Source organism: Natator depressus, chromosome 1 (assembly GCF_965152275.1).
Source record: "Natator depressus isolate rNatDep1 chromosome 1, rNatDep2.hap1, whole genome shotgun sequence".
Classification (NCBI taxonomy): domain Eukaryota; kingdom Metazoa; phylum Chordata; order Testudines; family Cheloniidae; genus Natator; species Natator depressus.
The window spans coordinates 306,556,731-306,575,772 of NC_134234.1; the positions used below are offsets into that span (position 1 = coordinate 306,556,731).

At 41.2% G+C, this 19,042-nt stretch overlaps 1 protein-coding gene across 1 annotated transcript; it reads left to right on the top strand.

The window, feature by feature from the left end:
- The first annotated feature begins 2,438 nt into the window (after positions 1–2,438).
- LMOD2 (leiomodin 2) lies at positions 2,439–9,281 on the top strand. The gene is made up of 3 exons (XM_074942350.1): positions 2,439–2,716; positions 6,818–8,194; positions 9,061–9,281. The coding sequence occupies exons 1-3, from the start codon at positions 2,444–2,446 to the stop codon at positions 9,085–9,087; spliced, it is 1,677 nt and encodes a 558-aa protein (XP_074798451.1). The 5' UTR covers positions 2,439–2,443; the 3' UTR covers positions 9,088–9,281.
- The last annotated feature ends 9,761 nt before the right edge of the window (positions 9,282–19,042 follow it).

Genomic DNA, 19,042 nt, shown 5'->3' on the forward strand with positions numbered 1-19,042 from the left:
GTTGCGAGGGGTTCGCAAGGTTATTTTAGGGTGGGTGTCATGGTATAGCCACACTAACTTCTGCACTGCCTTCAGAGCTGGGGGGCCAGAGAGTGGTGGCTGTTGGCCGGGCACCCGGATCTGAAGGCAGCGCCCTGCCAGCAGCAGCACAGAAGTAAGCGTGGCAATACCGTCCCATTCCACTCTTGCTTCTGCGCTGCTGCCTTCAGAGCTGGGCGGCCAGAGAGTGGTGGCTGCTGACTGCGGGCCCAGCTCTGCCAGCAACAGCGCAGAAATAAGGGTGGCCAGGCCATCCTTACTTCTGTGCTGCTGCTGGCAGTGGCTCTGCCTTCAGAGCTGGGCTCCAGCCAGCAGCTGCCATTCTCCAGCTGCCCAGCTCTGAAGGCAGCAGCGCTGCCAGCAGCAGCACAGAAGTAAGGGGGCAACACCACAAATTCCCCCTACAATAACCTTGCGACCCTCCCACAACTCCTTTTTGGGTCAGGACCCCTACAGCTACAACACCATGAAATTTCAGATTTAAATAGCTGAAATCATGACATTTACAATTATTAAAATCCTATGACCATGAAATTGACCAAAACAGCACATGAATTTGGTAGGACCCTACACATATGTCATTTGATTACACGACAATCCAAATGCGTTACTTTAGTCTCCTGGCTTTGCTAACTACTTCAAACTTTTACATTAATACTTCATGCATTGATTCATTTTGTATTCCCCAGCTTTGATCCCACTTCTGTAGGATACTAACCTGTATGAAAATTCAGATGAAAAAAAGTGAAATAACTAAAAAAATTAAAATCATAAGAGGATTTTGTTAACCAACTCTGTATATGTTTTGTTAATCAAATCTGTATATGAACGGCATGCGGCTACATCTCCTCTGCCCAGTGCCACTGAAGAATCAATCTGCACATAGATGTAGAACATCATAGATTTAGCCCTAGACACCATTCTAAAAAGAACCAAACAAACAGTGATGGTACTGAACAAAACCAGTGGTCCCAAACCTCCTCCTCTTCCACTTGCACTGAATATACCTTAAAACTCTATGAGATAAAAAGGACTTGGTATGAGTGTGTACATAGAGACACCATGTATTTTTATAGACTTGTTCCTGACTTATTCTGCTAAAACAACCTTTCTCCTGGTTACGGACAAGGGCATAGGCTGTGAAGAAGACCACACAGTGCTGGGCTAGATGTCTGAGAACAGTGGCTCTGGTTTAAGCATTCAGTATCTTTCACTTTTAATAGAAAAAAAGTGATATATCATGTATTATTTGAACAATACCATATGATTGTGTATTTAAAGCCCATGTTGCAGTGCCTACATATGAAAGGGCAGAGGGAAGGTTGTATGTTCAGCTTTCACTCTGTATTTTCTTATGTTGGGTGCCAAAGTGTGCAAAAGTAATATCACATTGACATAGTTTTTTGCATTAATTTATGGCTATGATATTGTCCCATCTCCTTAGGATTAAGAAAAGAAACACACAACAGAAGCTAAGGAGCACTTACCCCTGGAAGAGAAGGAGATGCAGCCAGTTGCAAAATGGCCATTATAGATTTATAGCTGCTTGGTTCTGCCAAAGTTAAAGCTGTGACAGTGTTATATTGCGGACTTTAGGGCCCAGTTCCACACTAAGGCCCTATGAAATCCAATTAACATTAAGTGTAATCCTTAATTTTAAATCAATCATATTGACTTCAATTAAACTTGTCATTCTAATTCTCCCTCAGATCATTTTTAAAAATTGAAATGAAAATAAATAGCCCAGTTGTATGGTCAGTTAGGAGCTATGTATGACACCTGGAGTGGTGCTTTCCGTAAACTCTGGAATGCTGACCTGCTTGGCTTCACGTTACATTACTGCTGATTACAAAGTCTTCACAAAGCCTTGGCCTGATAACATTATAAGTCCCCCAAATAACCATGAAAATGAGTGGAACTTCCCTTAACAGCTGTGCAGTTGTTTTATTCCCCACTCCCACGAGCAACTCAGAATTAAAGTGCATTTTCACTGGTCCCTTTCCATTGTTGCTTGAGAACAAAGTCAGTGTAATTATGCTTGTTGTTTTATTTCCTGCCATTCCCCTCTGCCCTGCTAAGTACATGGGCTAATACACTCTCCTGCTCTCAGGCTACACTAAATATGGTAATGGTCAGTGTGTCAATAATCCCCCTGTTTAAGTGACCTGCAAAGACTAGCGATGTGACATTCTTTCTGTCCAAATGTCTAGCTGACGTCTGATGCTTAAAACAGAGCATGCTTTCATCCCTTCATGCATTGTCGTAGCTTCCATGACGACTCTTAAAAGGGTGCCTCAGCTAGTCAGGGAAACAGTTGCCGACCAAACAAGATACAGCCCACTTGATTCAGCTTTCTTGAATGCCTAATTATTGCAACTTTCTATCAGCCTGACCAAACGGGACCATGTCTACCTTTGGCTACAGAAGAGAGCTTAGTAAATATGAATCCATTGATGAAGATGAACTCCTTGCTTCTCTGACTGACGAGGAGCTAAAGGAGCTGGAGAGGGAGCTAGAAGATATTGAGCCCGACCGTAACCTTCCAGTGGGGCAAAGACAAAAGAATCTAACGGAGAAAACTCCTACAGGAACTTTCAGCAGGGAAGCGTTGATGGCCTATTGGGAAAAAGAGACCAGAAAACTCCTAGAAAAAGAAAGGTTGGGGGCATGCGAAAAGGTAGGATTTCAGAGCATTCACAGTGCCCTGGAAATATTCAGGCTCACTCTTCAATGACTTTCCATCATTTACCATTTTTATTTTCTTCTGATCTACTACAACATTTTAAAGAAAAGTCCTAGTGACAGTCTTTTGCTAGAGTGCTGTAAATTAGCAAAGGGGATTTTTGGTTTTGGTCTTGCAGTGCCTTAGAAACTCTTTTGGGGAAAAAAATCCTGTAAAAGGATTAGTGGTTAAAATAAGTCATAATATAACAATGGTTAAAGTGAGTTTACAAAATTAGGCACGAATTAGTGTGTACTTCTAGCCAACCACATAAGTTGTTAGGAAAATTACCTTTTGGGGAGTGGGGGGAAGCTAGTAGACTGCTTTTTCCTCTTGTGAAATAAATAAATAATCACTATTGCTTTTTGAGGAGCAATAGACTGAAAGAATGATCAACAGGAAGAGAATTCTGAATTTTTAGCAGAGGAGAGGTTGGGCAAAAAAGTGCAGCAGAACCCACTGGCCAGATTTTCGTGTGGTGTAACTCAGTATAGATCCATTGCAGTCAATGGAATTATGCTGATTTACACCAGCTGAGAATCTGGCCCAATATCTGATTATTTCAATGGCACACTGTGTGCTGTCTTATCAGAACACAGCTGGAGGAATTTATAAGCATAGAAGCCTGGAGTTGGTATTCAGTCAATCAACATATTAATAGAGTATTCATCATGCAGTCTGTCCCAGGGAGTTTTATATAAATAGTAACAATAGATGCTGGTTGCTAAGAGCAGTATAACTCAGTAATAATAATTCAGGGCTTGATTCTGTGAGATACTCAACACCCTCAATTCTCATTGACTTCAGCGTGAGTTGAGGCCACCCAGCACCTTGCGGAAACTGCTTTCAGGATTAAGCACCATAAAAGGCGACATTTTTTTTAACACCTGCACTATAACTTTCAAAGCACAGCATGGAGTTTTAGCTGTGTGAACGCCAATGATTTTGCAGCTAAAGTTCCATACTGGGTTCTGGTGATTAAGGACCTGACTCTGCCACCCTTGCTCACAGGGAGTAGTATGCTGTTCGGCAAGTAGTCTCATTGATTTCAGGATTAAGGGTATGTCTACACTGCAAAAAAAAAAAAAAAAGGTGTGTTTTTAACACAGGTTAGCTAATCTGTGCTAACTAACTTGGGTTCAAGTAGCATTGAAAACACAGCAACTTGGGTTTTAATTTGGGTCAGCAGCTCAAGTTAAAGCCTATAGGGCAGCATGGATTTGAACTCAAGCTGCTAACCTGAGTTAAAAGCCAAGTCACTGTGTGTCTTCACTGCTATTTTAACCTTAATTAGCTTGTGAGAGTTAGCTGACCAGAGTTAAGGACCTATTTTTGCAAGGAGACATGCCCTATGGGTTGCAGAATTGGACACATAGGTCAGTTACTGTTAAAAATGCTAACACTCTGGATCTGAAGACTACAAAGGGTTTACATCAGGAATGAGTTGGACCATCTTTGCATAATGAATATACTGTTATCTTACAATCAGGGAAGAATCACCGGACACAGGATTTGATTGCATATAGTGTCTGTTATACTGGTTGTAATGTCTGTGTAGGCAAATACAACCACCATTATACACTAAGCACTAGCTCACACAGCCTTAGAAATAAGAACCTATTTTGATGAGATATGGACATCTGGACAGGACAGCAGAATTAGCCACTTACTTGTTTCTGCTGCATCTTTAACTTACATCCAGGCAGGAATAAGAAATGGCCAGAGAAGTCCTAGTTTTGGTGTCCTGTCCATAAGGCAGGATTTCTGACTTGGCAGCAACCTCCATCCCAAAAGGCAATATTGGGTTAGCATTTGGTATGAGCCTAGGCTGTAATGTGTCAGTAAAACCCACACTCTCTGCTCTGGAGGTGAGAGAGCTACAAAATGTATCCATAAATGTCAACACTCTTCCATCTGATGTCTATAAAGCGGAATCTGAAGGTGAAATCTTCCCCACACTGAAGGCAACAACAAAACTCTCATTGATTTCAGTGAGGTGAGGACTTCGCCCAAGGTGTCTGTAGCAATTGTGCATTGGGATATAATCTGATCAAGATGACAGAGAGCAAGCAACTGAAGAATTTAAAAGAGAGGAGTAGCAATTTTAAACTTACTGCTAATGCTTACAGCTAGTTATGAAATTAAAGGATGGATATAATATGAAGAGAATTGAATCCCCCCCACTTCAAACATGATTCTAGCAGGGTTTTTTTTACACTAATCTTTTAAAGTCGCTGTAGAATATTACCAATCAGTCACAATTAGTACATTTCAAAGTTCAAGTCACGAATAGGTGCTCAGAGACCATGCTGAAGAGCGTTCTATAAATGTCTAGATAGATACATGTGTAGGAATCAAAGGGGATGTTCTGTGCAGCAGACATATTCTCAACTTTTAAACCTGTCTGTATATGCACTGAAATTATAGATATAGGTCCTGATCCTGTAATGAGCTCTATTGAGGCAGTGGTATTGAAGTCAAAGGATTTTGGGGTGGGGGTCATGGGCCTGCCTGCACAGAGCTCATTTTAGGATCAGAGCAATCTTGCAAATTCTACGTTTTGAGCTCCCGATGAGTCACACAGAGCATTTGTAAGATTGGGCCTGTGGTTTGTTACCTTGTCAAGCTTCTGTAAGCATGATAATGATGATAACCCTATTTTGTATGTGTCCTGCCACAGAAATCTGCTCAAGACTGTGAGATAGCATGCAAGGTGTTAATACTGCAAGGATATATATACACATCATTAACCACACTGTTTAAATTGAATTAGCAAATGTAAAGTTATGCGGGGACTTAAACACTGATGGTTGGGGGGGTTGCCAATTTAGTAACTTTTTTGCATGCATCCTGTCAAAGTCAAAAACAGCATCTCTGTAAGTACGTAGCATGGACCCAATCCTTATGTGATATTTTATAAGGATTTACATATTCAATTTAATAAAGCACTGCAAGCAGCGCCTCTGTGTTTTACCCAGAATTTTACTAAAAATTCAATATTATGGATTTATAGGATTTATTAGATTATTTATATGGATTTATTAGAGTAGAGCTCTTGCGATAGAGGGTTTATGGTCAATTGTATGCCAAGGACCATCACAAGGCCTATGCAGCACTTTACTGCCTCTTAAGCTGTCAAAATGGAGTTGAAATGAGATCATAGTGGTGCATAGGCATGGAGCTGGCCCTGTGCACTCTGCAACTAGCCCAAATTCTGGGGCTACCACTGAACTTTGGGACAGTTTGTATGGAGATCAGAATTTGGCATGTCAGTCCCATCGCAACTTTGATCTTGTTAAAGTATTAAAGTGATGCTAGTGTAACATTATCGAGCATATTTTCACAAACAGCGTTTGAGTGTGCACACCCAAAATTGTGCATCCAGAATCTTGGGTGGACAGCTATTGTAATTCACCTTCTTTTTTTTGCTCACATTTTCATGTGAAAATGGTATTTGTGTGTGAAATTAGGCAGCCATTTAGCTGATTTGGATGCATATACAGCATTTGTGCATGGAAGTCTGAGTTTTGGGACATGCAAAAATGTGGGGACCTAAACTCCATGTCATTAAACAGGGGCATGTAATTTTGCACATAAAAAATGTAGCCGTTCGGTTGTGGCCACTCTGAAAAACATAATACTTTAAGTCCGTCTGAGTGAAGCCCACATGAGCATGGAAATTCAGACAGGGAAAATCCATTTGACATTCCATTGTGAATATATCAACTTATGGGTAATTTTATGTATATCTGTGTTGCAGTGTCATGGGTCAGATCTTCCACTGGTGTAGATCAACATAACTCCTTTGACTTCAGACTAAGCCAATTGATGCCAAGGATTTGGCCTCGAGAGAAAGGGGAGGAAATTAAAAAAAAAGATTATTAGATCAGATGAGATTTTTTCAGTTCTCTTAAATTTCCATGCTTCTGTCAGTTTATTTTAAACCTTTAACATTAATTTCATATAGTTTAAGTATAATTGCTGTTGGGGAAAATCAAAGTAAAGCTTAATATTTTTGCTATCATGTTTAATCCCGACACTTACATTCCTGTTCAGGATTCAAAGCAAGAAGACAGCAATTCAGAAGACACTGAGGAAGAATATTTCACAGGAACTAACAGTGAAATTTCTGAGGAGGCATATACTGAAGAGGAGGAGGAGGAAGAAGACGAAAAAGAGGAAGCAGAAGAAAAAAAGGAACCAGAAGAAAAAGAAGAAGAAGAAAGTGATGAAGATGATTCAGAAAAAAAGGAAAATGCTGCAGTTTGTGAGAGGACTGTGACTTGTGAAAGTGGCAGGAGTTCTGACCACTCGAAACGCAAGAAATGCAACATCCAGAAGGAAAATGAAAATGTCATCAATGGTGATGGTGGCAAAGACACAGAAGACACAAGCTTTAAAACGGGTGCCATCCACCCTTGTGGAAACCCAACGGTTATTGAGGATGCTTTGGAAAAAGTTAGGAACAATGACCCTGACACCACTGAAGTCAACTTAAATAACATTGAAAACATCACCATACAGATGCTTACACATTTCGCTCAAGCACTCAAGAGCAACACAGTGGTTAAGATGTTCAATCTGGCCAATACTCGTGCTGATGATAGTGCGGCAATTGCTATTGCGGGGATGTTAAAAGTGAATAAGTATATAACGAGTCTGAACATTGATTCAAATTTTATCACAGGCAAAGGGATACTGGCCATCATGAGAGCTTTGCAGCATAACAAGGTTTTAACAGAACTACGATTCCACAACCAACGGCATATCATGGGCAGTCAGGTTGAAATGGACATAGCTAAACTATTGAAAGACAATACCACAGTGGTGAAGCTAGGGTACCACTTTGAGCTTGCTGGACCAAGAATGAGCATGACAAGTATCCTCACAAGAAACATGGATAAGCAAAGGCAAAAACGTATGCAGGAGCAAAAACACCAAGAGTCTGGTTGTGATGGAGCAATCAATCCAAAGACCAAAGCCTTGCAGAAAGGAACTCCTGGGTCCTCACCTTACGCATCACCTAAGAGCTCACCTTGGTCCTCTCCAAAACTCCCTAAGAAAGCTCAGCCTGTCAAAATCCAGCCTCCAGCTCCACCTTCACCTCCTCCACCCCCTCCCCCACCCCCACCCCCTCCTCCCCTCATTGTTCCAGAGAAAAAGACACCAACGAGAAATATAGCTGAAGTCATCAAACAACAGGAGAGCTCCAAGAATGCCTTACAAAATGGACACAAAAAGAAAAAAGGCAAAAAAAGCAAAAAGCATGAGAATAGTATATTGAAAGAAATTAAAAATTCCTTAAGATCAGTCTCAGACAAGAAATCAGAAGAAGGATCGCGACCCTCTACCCGACCCTCCACCCCACAAATGTCTCTTCATGATAGCCTTATGGAAGCAATTCGGGGAAGCAGCATAAAACAGTTAAAGCAGGTAAAGTAAAGGACCACATTTAAATAACTGTTTATGGCTCAAATACGACACAATCCAAAACATGCATAATGAATTTTAAAGCATAGATATTTAATATAAGATTATACTTTGAGAAATATCACCATAAGTACATATTTGGGAGCAGTTTTACATTTGAACCTGCTTTCATGACTACACTTTCCATTTTAATTTGACCTCAGTTTTGACAGAACCCAGGATGCTGACAGAACCCATGTTCAGACTTCTTGGGGCTTGGGATTCTCAGTAGAGGGTCACTGTAGAGTGAGTATAGCAAGCAATGAACCAGAGGTGAAATTTTGCCACCTTCAGGCAAAACTAGTCTTTTTCAGCAAAGCCTTCTCTTCAGAATTGAGTTGTGAAATGGGCTTGATTTCTTGCTCAAGGAAATAAGACACCTCGATCTGACACCTCTTAAAATAGCATTAATCTACGGAGGAAGAGATGGGAATGGCTGCATGGGCAGTGGGATTGGCTAGCTGTCCTGAGTATGTACCTAGGGTTTCAGATGGGATTGTACTGGTGTTGGCTAGCCACTCCTGCCACTCATGCAGCCATAGCTACATGGCTAGTTCAATTAAAGTTAGCACGGGTATGTCTTCATGAGAGAGAAATTACACCTCCAGCTCCAATGTAAATGTACCCTAGTCTTCTTCACAAAGTGAATGAATGTACTTCTAAATATGTATAATGGTATCCATGTACTATGGCGACAGGCACCTTAGAAATGCATGTAAATCACTGTCATATTAAAAAAGCACAATATACATAACTGGATAGACCATGCTGCTGCTTCTTTTCCAGCCAGTATTGTTAATGTAATGAGAAAACCCCCCACTATCTTGTAGGTGGAAGTTCCAGAAGCTCTTCGATGAAAGCATGGAATATAGAAGAACCAAAGCTCTACAGTGGTCAAGGGAAGGTTACTGAATTGTTCAATTATGGTAAATAGACTATATTGTGAGCTGCTTCCAAAGGGCACTCTTAGAATTGAAATATTTTATTTTCTTTTTAAAGAGATAGACCTATTAAACATTAACCAATGCTTTAAGAATGCATAAGCCTTTTAATCTGTAAATATGGAAATAAACATCTTTTTTATTTAATAAGATTTCTATTGGAGAAATAGCAGTTTATTTAGATATTCTTTTCAATATCTGATTGATTGCACGTCACTGGACATGTTCTTTACATTGAGATGTAATTGTTTAGTGATCTGTGTCTTTTTTCTTTTTTCATGAATTTACAATAAATGTGGTTTGAAGTTTTTAAGCAACCAAAACGATTTTAGTCCCGAGTTTCTGTGAGTACAAATCGGTCAGATGTTCATGTACAGATGTGTCATTGCTTAAACATCCAGTTACTGGGGTGAAGATGTTGGTATAAATGCCCAGAGGTCTGATTTTGCAGAATTGCTTAGCACACACAGCATCCATTGACTTCAGTAGGATTTGCAGGTGCTCAGCACCTTTGAAAATCCAGGCATAGCTAGATTGATTAAATAATGCATTGAAACTCTTCGTCAAGAGCACAGCAGCCATTAAAAAAGGCAAACAAGATTCTTACTTAAAATTCCCATCAATGGGAATCTAATATATAATAAAAGAAGTGATCTTATGTTGTAAAGCAAATGTTAGACAGACTCCATGTAGAATACTGTGCACAATGCTGATCACCATGCCACATGTCAAAGAAAGCATATTATTGCCTCAGAAAAGGTGCAGTGTAGGGCAGCAAAGATAACAGGTAATAGGAACCTAAATTATGCCAAAAGGTTAAGGAAATTGGGCTTATTCCCATTATGAAAATGGCTTTGAAGTGACCTAGCCATTTACATAACAATGAAAAGGAGTGACAAAACAAACAGATTGGTAAAGTGGAAGAGGGTGTTGAATTAAGAGGTGATGGGAACCCCAGGGAGAACAGAGAATTAATACAAAGAGAAAAAGATGTTTGAAATATACACTGGAAACAACTATCTCATACAAATGCAAGCTAACACACCTGGGGTGAGGGGAGAGGAGGAATAATCCCGAACAGAGATTCAGTGGGATGACAAAACCAGGAAAGCAAGGCCCAGCAATCAAGCTGAAAAAGACCACCAGGTTATATGGGCTCAACTACAAGCTAGGTATGAATTTTCCGTATGATATGTTGAGAACCAACAAGAATTTGGGATCAATGCAACAGAGGTGTCACATCACAGACAACATAGTGGAAAGCCCCTCTCAATGCAGCACTGGTGAGTCTCCCTCTAGAATATTAATTACAGTTCTGAGCACTTCAGCTATCAGAAACACTATGATAATTTGGCGGGAACTCAGAGAAAGTTAGCCAGACATGAAGTTCAAAGGGATGTGAGTTTATGAGGAAAACAAAGAACTAAATACGTTTTATTTTGTTTCAACATTAAATAATGTCTGTTCTACCTCTTTATATGTATTGGAAGGATATAAACACAAAATAATTGTTTCTGTTGTCCCAAGCAAATATAATCAGCTGAAACTGAAAAAATAAATGTAAGCTAAAGATCTGGAAATATTCTTAAGCTATAAGATTCTTGAGATATGGCGGGAGGTGAAAGACACAGGTTGCTTGAGTTAAATAAATCAGAATGGACGAAGCATACAATACTATGTTGTGGGCCATACTCGTACAATGGCAGGGGGATAGACGACGTAAACTAATGAATCTTTTCTATTTCTAATTGCTTTTAAAATATACAATATAACCCATCAGAAGCAATTGATAGATGACTTAGGCTCCTTCCATGACTTACCCTTTTGCCTCAGTATCACAATAAATATAGTCTGTCTGATTATCCACTCTTTGGAAACCTCTAAAATTCTTTAGGCTTTTGAGGCCCAAGGCATAATCCACAGCCTCCCTCAAGCCCATGGAAGTTCGAAATCAGGATGCTTAAAGGGTGGAAGCAATATGGCAACCTTACACTGGAACAGAGACTGCAACCAGGAGGAGGTACGTGAGCCCAAGCTCTTTTGCACCAGGAACCCATTCTGAAGTAAGTATGAGCTACAGTGAAATGGGAGGTAAATATGGAGGGGGAAAGCCAGTGTTTGGAAAGCAGTCTGAAGTACAAATGCAGGATTCAGGGAAAGGGCAGTGTAGGAAATTTGGAGGTAAAGAAATTTGGAGGTAAAGCGTTTATTAGCACTGTAGTGTCCAGGAAGTGGATCTCATGTGTGGACTGGACCAGGCTGAGGTTGATGGTGGGCCTGGTCCAGCTCTGCGATACAACCGCATTTGCTCCAACCCCTCAGACAGAGACAAACACCTACAAGATCTCTATCAAGCATTCTTACAACTACAATACCCACCTGCGGAAGTGAAGAAACAGATTGATAGAGCCAGAAGAGTTCCCAGAAGTCACCTACTACAGGACAGGCCTAACAAAGAAAATAACAGAACGCCACTAGCCGTCACCTTCAGCCCCCAACTAAAACCCCTCCAACGCATTATTAAGGATCTACAACCTATCCTGAAGGATGACCCAACACTCTCACAAATCTTGGGAGAAAGGCCAGTCCTTGCCTACAGACAGCCCCCCAACCTGAAGCGAATACTCACCAACAAACACATACCACACAACAGAACCACTAACCCAGGAACCTATCCTTGCAACAAAGCCCGTTGCCAACTGTGCCCACATATCTATTCAGAGAACACCATCACAGGGCCTAACAACATCAGCCACACTATCAGAGGCTCGTTCACCTGCACATCCACCAATGTGATATATGCCATCATGTGCCAGCAATGCCCCTCTGCCATGTACATTGGTCAAACTGGACAGTCTCTACGTAAAAGAATAAATGGACACAAATCAGATGTTAAGAATTATAACATTCATAAACCAGTCGGAGAACACTTCAATCTCTCTGGTCACGCAATCACAGACATGAGGGTCGCTATCTTACAGCAAAAAAACTTCAAATCCAGACTCCAGCGAGAAACTGCTGAATTGGAATTCATTTGCAAATTGGATACTATTAATTTGGGCTTGAATAGAGACTGGGAGTGGCTAAGTCATTATGCAAGGTAGCCTATCTCCCCTTGTTTTTTTCCTACAAACCCCCCCCCCCCCCCCCAAGACGTTCTGGTTAAACTTGGATTATTGCTGTGCACATTGTAAGATGAGCTATTGCCAGCAGGAGAGTGAGTTTGTGTGTGTGGTTTTTGGAGGGGGGGTGTGTGTGTGGGGGGGGGGTGAGAAAACCTGGATTAGTGCTGGAAATGACCCACCTTGATTATCATGCGCATTATAAAGAGAGGTTTCAAAGAGGGATGGGCTATTACCAGCAGGAGAGTGAGTTTGTATGTGTGTCTGTGTGTGTGTTGGGGGGGGGGGGGGAAGAGTGAGAAAACCTTGATTTGTGCTGGAAATGGCCTTCCTTGATGATCACTTGATGATCACTTTAGATAAGCTGTTAGCAGCAGGACAGTGGGGTGGGAGGAAGTTTTGTTTCATGGTCTCTGTGTGTATATAATGTCTTCTGCAGTTTCCACGATATGCTATGCATCCGATGAAGTGAGCTGTAGCTCACGAAAGCTCATGCTCAAATAAACTGGTTAGTCTCTAAGGTGCCACAAGTACTCCTTTTCTTTTTACGAATACAGACTAACACGGCTGTTACTCTGAAACATGGGGAATAAGCAGCACCAGAAGCGTGTATTTTTCCTTGGGCCCATTTCCTGCTTGCAGGCCTAGTTCACATTCTGTACTATTCCCTTGAGTCATCAAGGCAGGCAAATAGTTTCATCTGAAAGCTGACGGCCTCCTGTTTGACCTCCTAAAGAATGTGATCCTCGGGTCAACTGCACTTTATCCAGTAATCTGCTCTCTTTGAAGCTGATTGTAGTACCTTCACAATGGAGTCCAGGAATGGAAGTATGTTCCTTATCTGATTTCATGAGATTGGTTGCAGGATGGTGATGGCGATGCGGCTATGAGACTACCTGTCTGATCAAACTCAAAGCAAAGCAAGCACCTGCATAGTAAAAGGGGTCTGATCTTGCAAACCTTTCCCTATTTATATCAACTGGATAGTCCAAGTGAGTAAGAGCTGAAGGGAAAAGCTGACAAGGTAACCAAGATTGCTCTGCCTGGGCTGTAACAGACTGAGAAGGATCTAGGTGCAGAATTGCTGACTCACACTCCACTCCACCAGGAATGCCCTAAATTATTTTTTCCTGTCGTTAGCCATAGAAATGACTGAGGCACTGAAGAGCAGAGATACTGCAGTTGGATGAATAAGAGGAAAGTAAGGAGATTCTGCCACCCTTACTCACACTGAGCAGTACCTTTCTCTAGTGTGATCCCACTGAACTGGGAGAGTAGAGTACTACACAACGTGAGCAAAGTTGGCAGACTCTGGCCCTTTAGCCTTTACATAGTTACCTGGTAGTCCGGGAAAGGTGGCTGAGGTTTATAGATAGGAAGGCAGCGTATAGGATACATGAGATTTTACGTGTCATCTTTTTTTAAATCTCATGATTTCTATTCTAACCCCATGTGTATATTCTCATGTAAAGGTTCTGGTTAATATCATGGTCCTCGTACTGCATTCTGCACATGCATGTGGAGGGTAGCATGCAGATCCTGGTTGGGGTGGGCAGGAGTAGGGCCTCCCTGAATGATGTTCTTAAGACGATTTGCCAAAAAACATATGGAAGACTCTGGAATTAGAGCATGTCTGAGGCTGCAGATGAAATGGCTTGCAGGCCCAAGGAGACCAAGATCATCCAATCATCCTTATAGTGTGAAATTCTTAGCTCAAAGTTCTTCAATATCCGAATTATTTGTATTTCCAATAGCATTTTCAAAGGCACCATCAGTGGAAGCTTTACAAGATATTTTTCCTTCAGCAACACATTTTCTTTATACACAGCTAGATCCTGTCAGGTGCTGAGCCCACTGGCCTGAACCAGCAAAGCACTTAAGCATGTGCTTAACTTTAAGCACATGAGCAGTCGTATTAACTACCCACATGCTTACAGTTAAGCTCTTGCTTAAATGCGTTGCTGCCAGAATGTTCAACACCCTGCAGAATCAAGCCCCTAATGTCCACATGTCATTGGAGTTCAAGGACAGTAATTAAAATATAAACAAGCCATTGTGCTCTGCCAAAGGACACAATGGGTTTGGAATCTTTTGGAAATATAGATCAGGGAATTTCTTGATTCTGTGTGTTCTTGGGCAAATTACTTGTGTGCCTCAGTTTTCCCTTGAGGATATTAATATTGACTTGTCTAGCAGGGGTAGTGTGAATTCAAATATGTTTCTATGAGCTCCTCAGATGGAAGGTGCTATAAATATTATTATGATTAAGCTAATCAAGTATTCTGATTGGCTGAATATCTGTGTGCAATTATCAGTGGTACATGCACAATTCTAAACTGTTAGAGAACCACAGCCCATTACAAAACACAGGAATTCCTACATCAGCTGCAGAAAACCATAAATCCATAAGACTCGATAATTAAACATCCAGTTCACTAGGGCTCACAACTATGAGAGGCCTGAACAAATATCTGGCAAAAAATAGGAGAAAGGTGTTTCCCAAGGAAGCAAGCTATTCTTAAGCAACCCAGGTAGGCGTTCTAGATCTACCTCGGTGAGGGTAGGAGAACATTTATTGAAAAAGAAAATGTGTGGAATTCCTGTGAGCTATCCTCCTAAGACAAGTGCAGACTAGGAACTGAAAAAACCAGAGTTGATGTGTAGGGGAGGAACATGCGGGGTCACATGCCCCCAATCCCCCCAATTTGCTGCTTCGTTTGGACTGAGCATGCTCAGTAACACTGCTGAAGCCGTCTGCCCTTGCTCTGCCCATTGGCAGGCCTGGGTCGTCTCTGCTGGCTCCTCATCTGTTCTGCTTGAGAATGGCTGAGGTCACTCAACAGGATGGGCCCAGGAGATAATTTTATAGGACTAACCAGGTAGGATCTCTACATGGGACATAAAAATTTCCACACCAAGTCAGACCATTGTTGCATCTTGCAGGGACAAACTACTTCAAGGGGAAGAGCCCATCTTTACATCCCATTCACATCATGTACATATTTAACCGTACAAAAGTGCGTAAACCCTTCCTAGTCTTCTTGGGTGATAAAGCTTACACCTAGAAACAGAGGGACCCTACCATCATTTTAACTCACATGCCCATATGGTACACATGGCTGTAAAATGACCCACATCTACTGCAATGAATTTCACAGGCACTGTAAGGAAGAGTTTTTATATGTTGCACAAAGAAGGGTTATTCCTTTTACTGGGTCTCCGTTTACTGCTCTTTTATTTCATTGCATGTGCACATGTTCCCTTATTTCACAACCAGGGAGGAAAGGCGGGAGTGCTCAGTTCGCTATGCTCTTGTCGTTTTGAATACCTCAGCCAAGTTCCCAATTCTCTTTGTCAGTCTTACTATAACTTTTCTTTATGATGTCATTTCATATGCACGTCTCATCATATTTCTAAACATTTCTGATCTGGACCTTTCAGTCCCTGCTGTATCTTCCGTGAGGTGAGGTAACTAAAAATGCACAATAATTGAAATGAGGGCAGACCACTGTAGCATTATAACTGCTGCTGTAGTCTGGGTGACAGCTTCACTGAGCTACCGTGACAATGGTTGGGAGGACCCTGTAGTTTCGGAGCCCAACATGTATGAGAAGTTTAGGTCACACCACTGTACTGCCGGCCACGGCTCTCAAACTCCCATTGAGATCAATAGAAATAATCCCACTGTACAGGTGTGCGGCCTGAAGGAATGAGCACAGTCAGGCAGTCCTGAGCAGTAATCCTGGCTTTGCCATTGGCTCAGTGTGTAGCCTTGAGTAAGTCCCTTGGTCTTTCTGGCTTAGTTTCCCCATCTGTAAAAGGGGGATAATACTCACCCACTTCCACATAGGGTGTTGGGAGGATTGGTCAGTTACTATCTGTGCAGTGTTTTGGGCATATAAAATGTTAGGTGTGATTATCCCATTGACTACAGTGGGAGCTGAACAGGCCCATAAAAAGAAAAGGACACTGGTCATCCATTCAAATACTAATTGGGGGGTGAGGTGGACTGCAGGTGGAAGGGGGGGGAAGGGCCCCCACTTGCTCTGGCCCAGGGCCCCACAAACCCCTAATTCGCCTCTGCTTGTCCCAGAACTTTTCTCCCCTGCCTTGCCTGAGCTGTCAATTCTCTGAAATTCTCCCACCACTGCACTAACAGGGGTGCTGAGCTAGACTTGCAATGAAGGAGTTAAAGTATCGGGTCGGGGGGGGGGGGGGGTCAGTGTAGACCAGAACTGCTGTTGGTGGAGCTGCAGCACTGCCAGTGCAATGATGGGAGCATTTTAGAAAATTATCCATGAAGGTATAACCGAAATGCCATGTCATTTCAGAGGACTTGCTCCAAGTGTTGAGATCAGCTCTGTCCTGCTGCCTTGTAAGCATTCACAGGGTTCATAACGATCTGATTTTTAAAACAAAAGTCTTTACTAATATGCCAAAGGCATTGAATCCTCCCTGAGGCCTTAGCCCATAGTAAGGTTGACATTTTAAAGTGAGTTACTTGACTACAGAATGTTAGACCCCTTTTTGAAACAGGAACACATAACTTTTATAGAGACCATCACAATTTTAAAAGCAGCTCATCTGATTTGGTTGGAACTTTGAGCTGGGGACAACCATGAGGCAGTTCAACCACCAGATAATTTATTAAAGACAGCATTAAAGAAATTCAACTGGGGTTAGCGTGGAACTGGAACTGCTGTCATCTATGTCTATATATCTATATCTATGTCATCATCTGCATCCTAAACTGGTAATATAGATGATCTAGAAAGTTTTCAAATGCAAACATTTTGGTTAGCTCAGCTTATCAGTTTTGGAGCAGGCCTCCCCATTGAAATCGTTAAGGGAATTCTGCTCAATGAATGATAACATGATATATTCCATTATGTTTTTCTAGCAAGTCAAAACCTGATGTAATAGTAGTTTGTGCATCAGTAGGTGCTGGAACTAAGGGTGCTGCTGCACCCCTGGCTTGAAGTGGTTTCCATCATATACAGGGTTTACAATTGGGTTCAGTGACTCTCAGCACCCCCGCTATACAAATTGTTCCAGTACCCCTGTGTACATCGACCTAAGGATTTTTTTTTAAAGTAGTAGAGTGAGGAAGTAGTCTGCAACATACTACAAATAAATAACTTCTCACTTCAAAGCTCTAAATCCTCACATTGACCTTACCACTATATTACGTCTTTGATTACACCTGGTTAGCTACTGGCACTTTTCTAGTTTTTCCTCATTTCCCTTCCCATTTTTGCAACGACTACCGCCAAAGACAATCAATAGCATCCCCTTTCTATTTTTCCACTACATGTCAGGAAATAAGTACTTTTGTTTTACATGAAAGAGGCTTTATTTCCTCAATGTTTGCTGTGGGATATTTGTCCATTTAACAACTCCTTTCAGAAAAATACAAGAAAAGTGTAAGATTTCTTTTATCACCTTGTGCTCAGACTACTGTTCTCTATTTCACTTTTTCGTGTAAGTGTCTGTGCTGGGCTTAGCCGTGGCCAGGGACAAAGCATGTTGCAAAATTTCTTAATTTTTTCAAAAGAAGAAAAGGAGTACTTGTGGCACCTTAACACGGCTGCTACTCTGAAACCTGTTAATTTTTTCAGTCTCACCTGGCATTATTCCTGGCATATGAGAAGTAAATTCACTGAGGTAAAGAAAAGATGACTTTACTATTAACTAAGGGAAACTAAATCAAAAGTCCATCAAGCTGTTCTTTTCTTTCCACATAACCTGTCTGATAAAGAAACAAATAGTGAAGCTACTTTTGATAGAGTTACAAGCCAGACACCCTCACACTAATTTAGAAGGGAGTCTTTTCATAGTAAAAATACACAACAGTGAAAGCTCTTCAAATCCCTGGGGTATGTTTGAAGTGGAGCATCTTGATTCTGACAAACAGAATTGTTGTCACCTGAAACAAGAGGTTCCCATAGCAAGTGAAGTGATGTGAAACTGAAGCTGCCACTGTAAACAAACAAACACTGACTAAAATGTCACAGTGGGGATGGCGGGAAAGTAAGCTACTTTTAATGCAGTTCTCACAGTTTTCTTTTCTAGGAAAACCTGCTCTCTTTATCCTCTTTAAAGTGTTTTATTAGGAAAGAGGAGGGAAATCGGAGAGACATTTTGCTGTATATTCACTAATGTCACAAATAAACACAATTTAAGGTTCAGGAGGGAAATATATATATGATCTGTTACAAAATTTCCTATGAGAAGAATCCGATAAAATAATCTATTCCAAAACTAATGACCCTTTTGTCCTTCAAGCAGAAGAATCTGCAGTATTTTCCCAGCATGCCAGTCTGCAACATTCAGAATCAGTCTTAGCTGATTTCCCCTTTTGATTATTCTCTTTTGACAGCACTTAGATACCGCGAGGATAGATTTATTGATTTTTAAATACACACAAATCTATGACAGATAAATACCCAGTTACAAATGCTCTTAATAGCAAATGTTTTGTGGTTTGAAAGAGTTACCAAAACTGCAATATGAACTTGTGGATCCCCTGATGTATCCTTGTCAAGGATGGTGTTTGTATGAGCCTTGATTTCATTCCTATATATTTAAGCTTTCGTGAGCTACAGCTCACTTCATCAGATGCATGAGCTGTAGCTCACGAAAGCTTATGCTCAAATAAATTTGTTAGTCTCTAAGGTGCCACAAGTACTCCTTTTCTTTTTGCGAATACAGGCTAACACGGCTGCTACTCTGAAACTTGTCAGCATGAT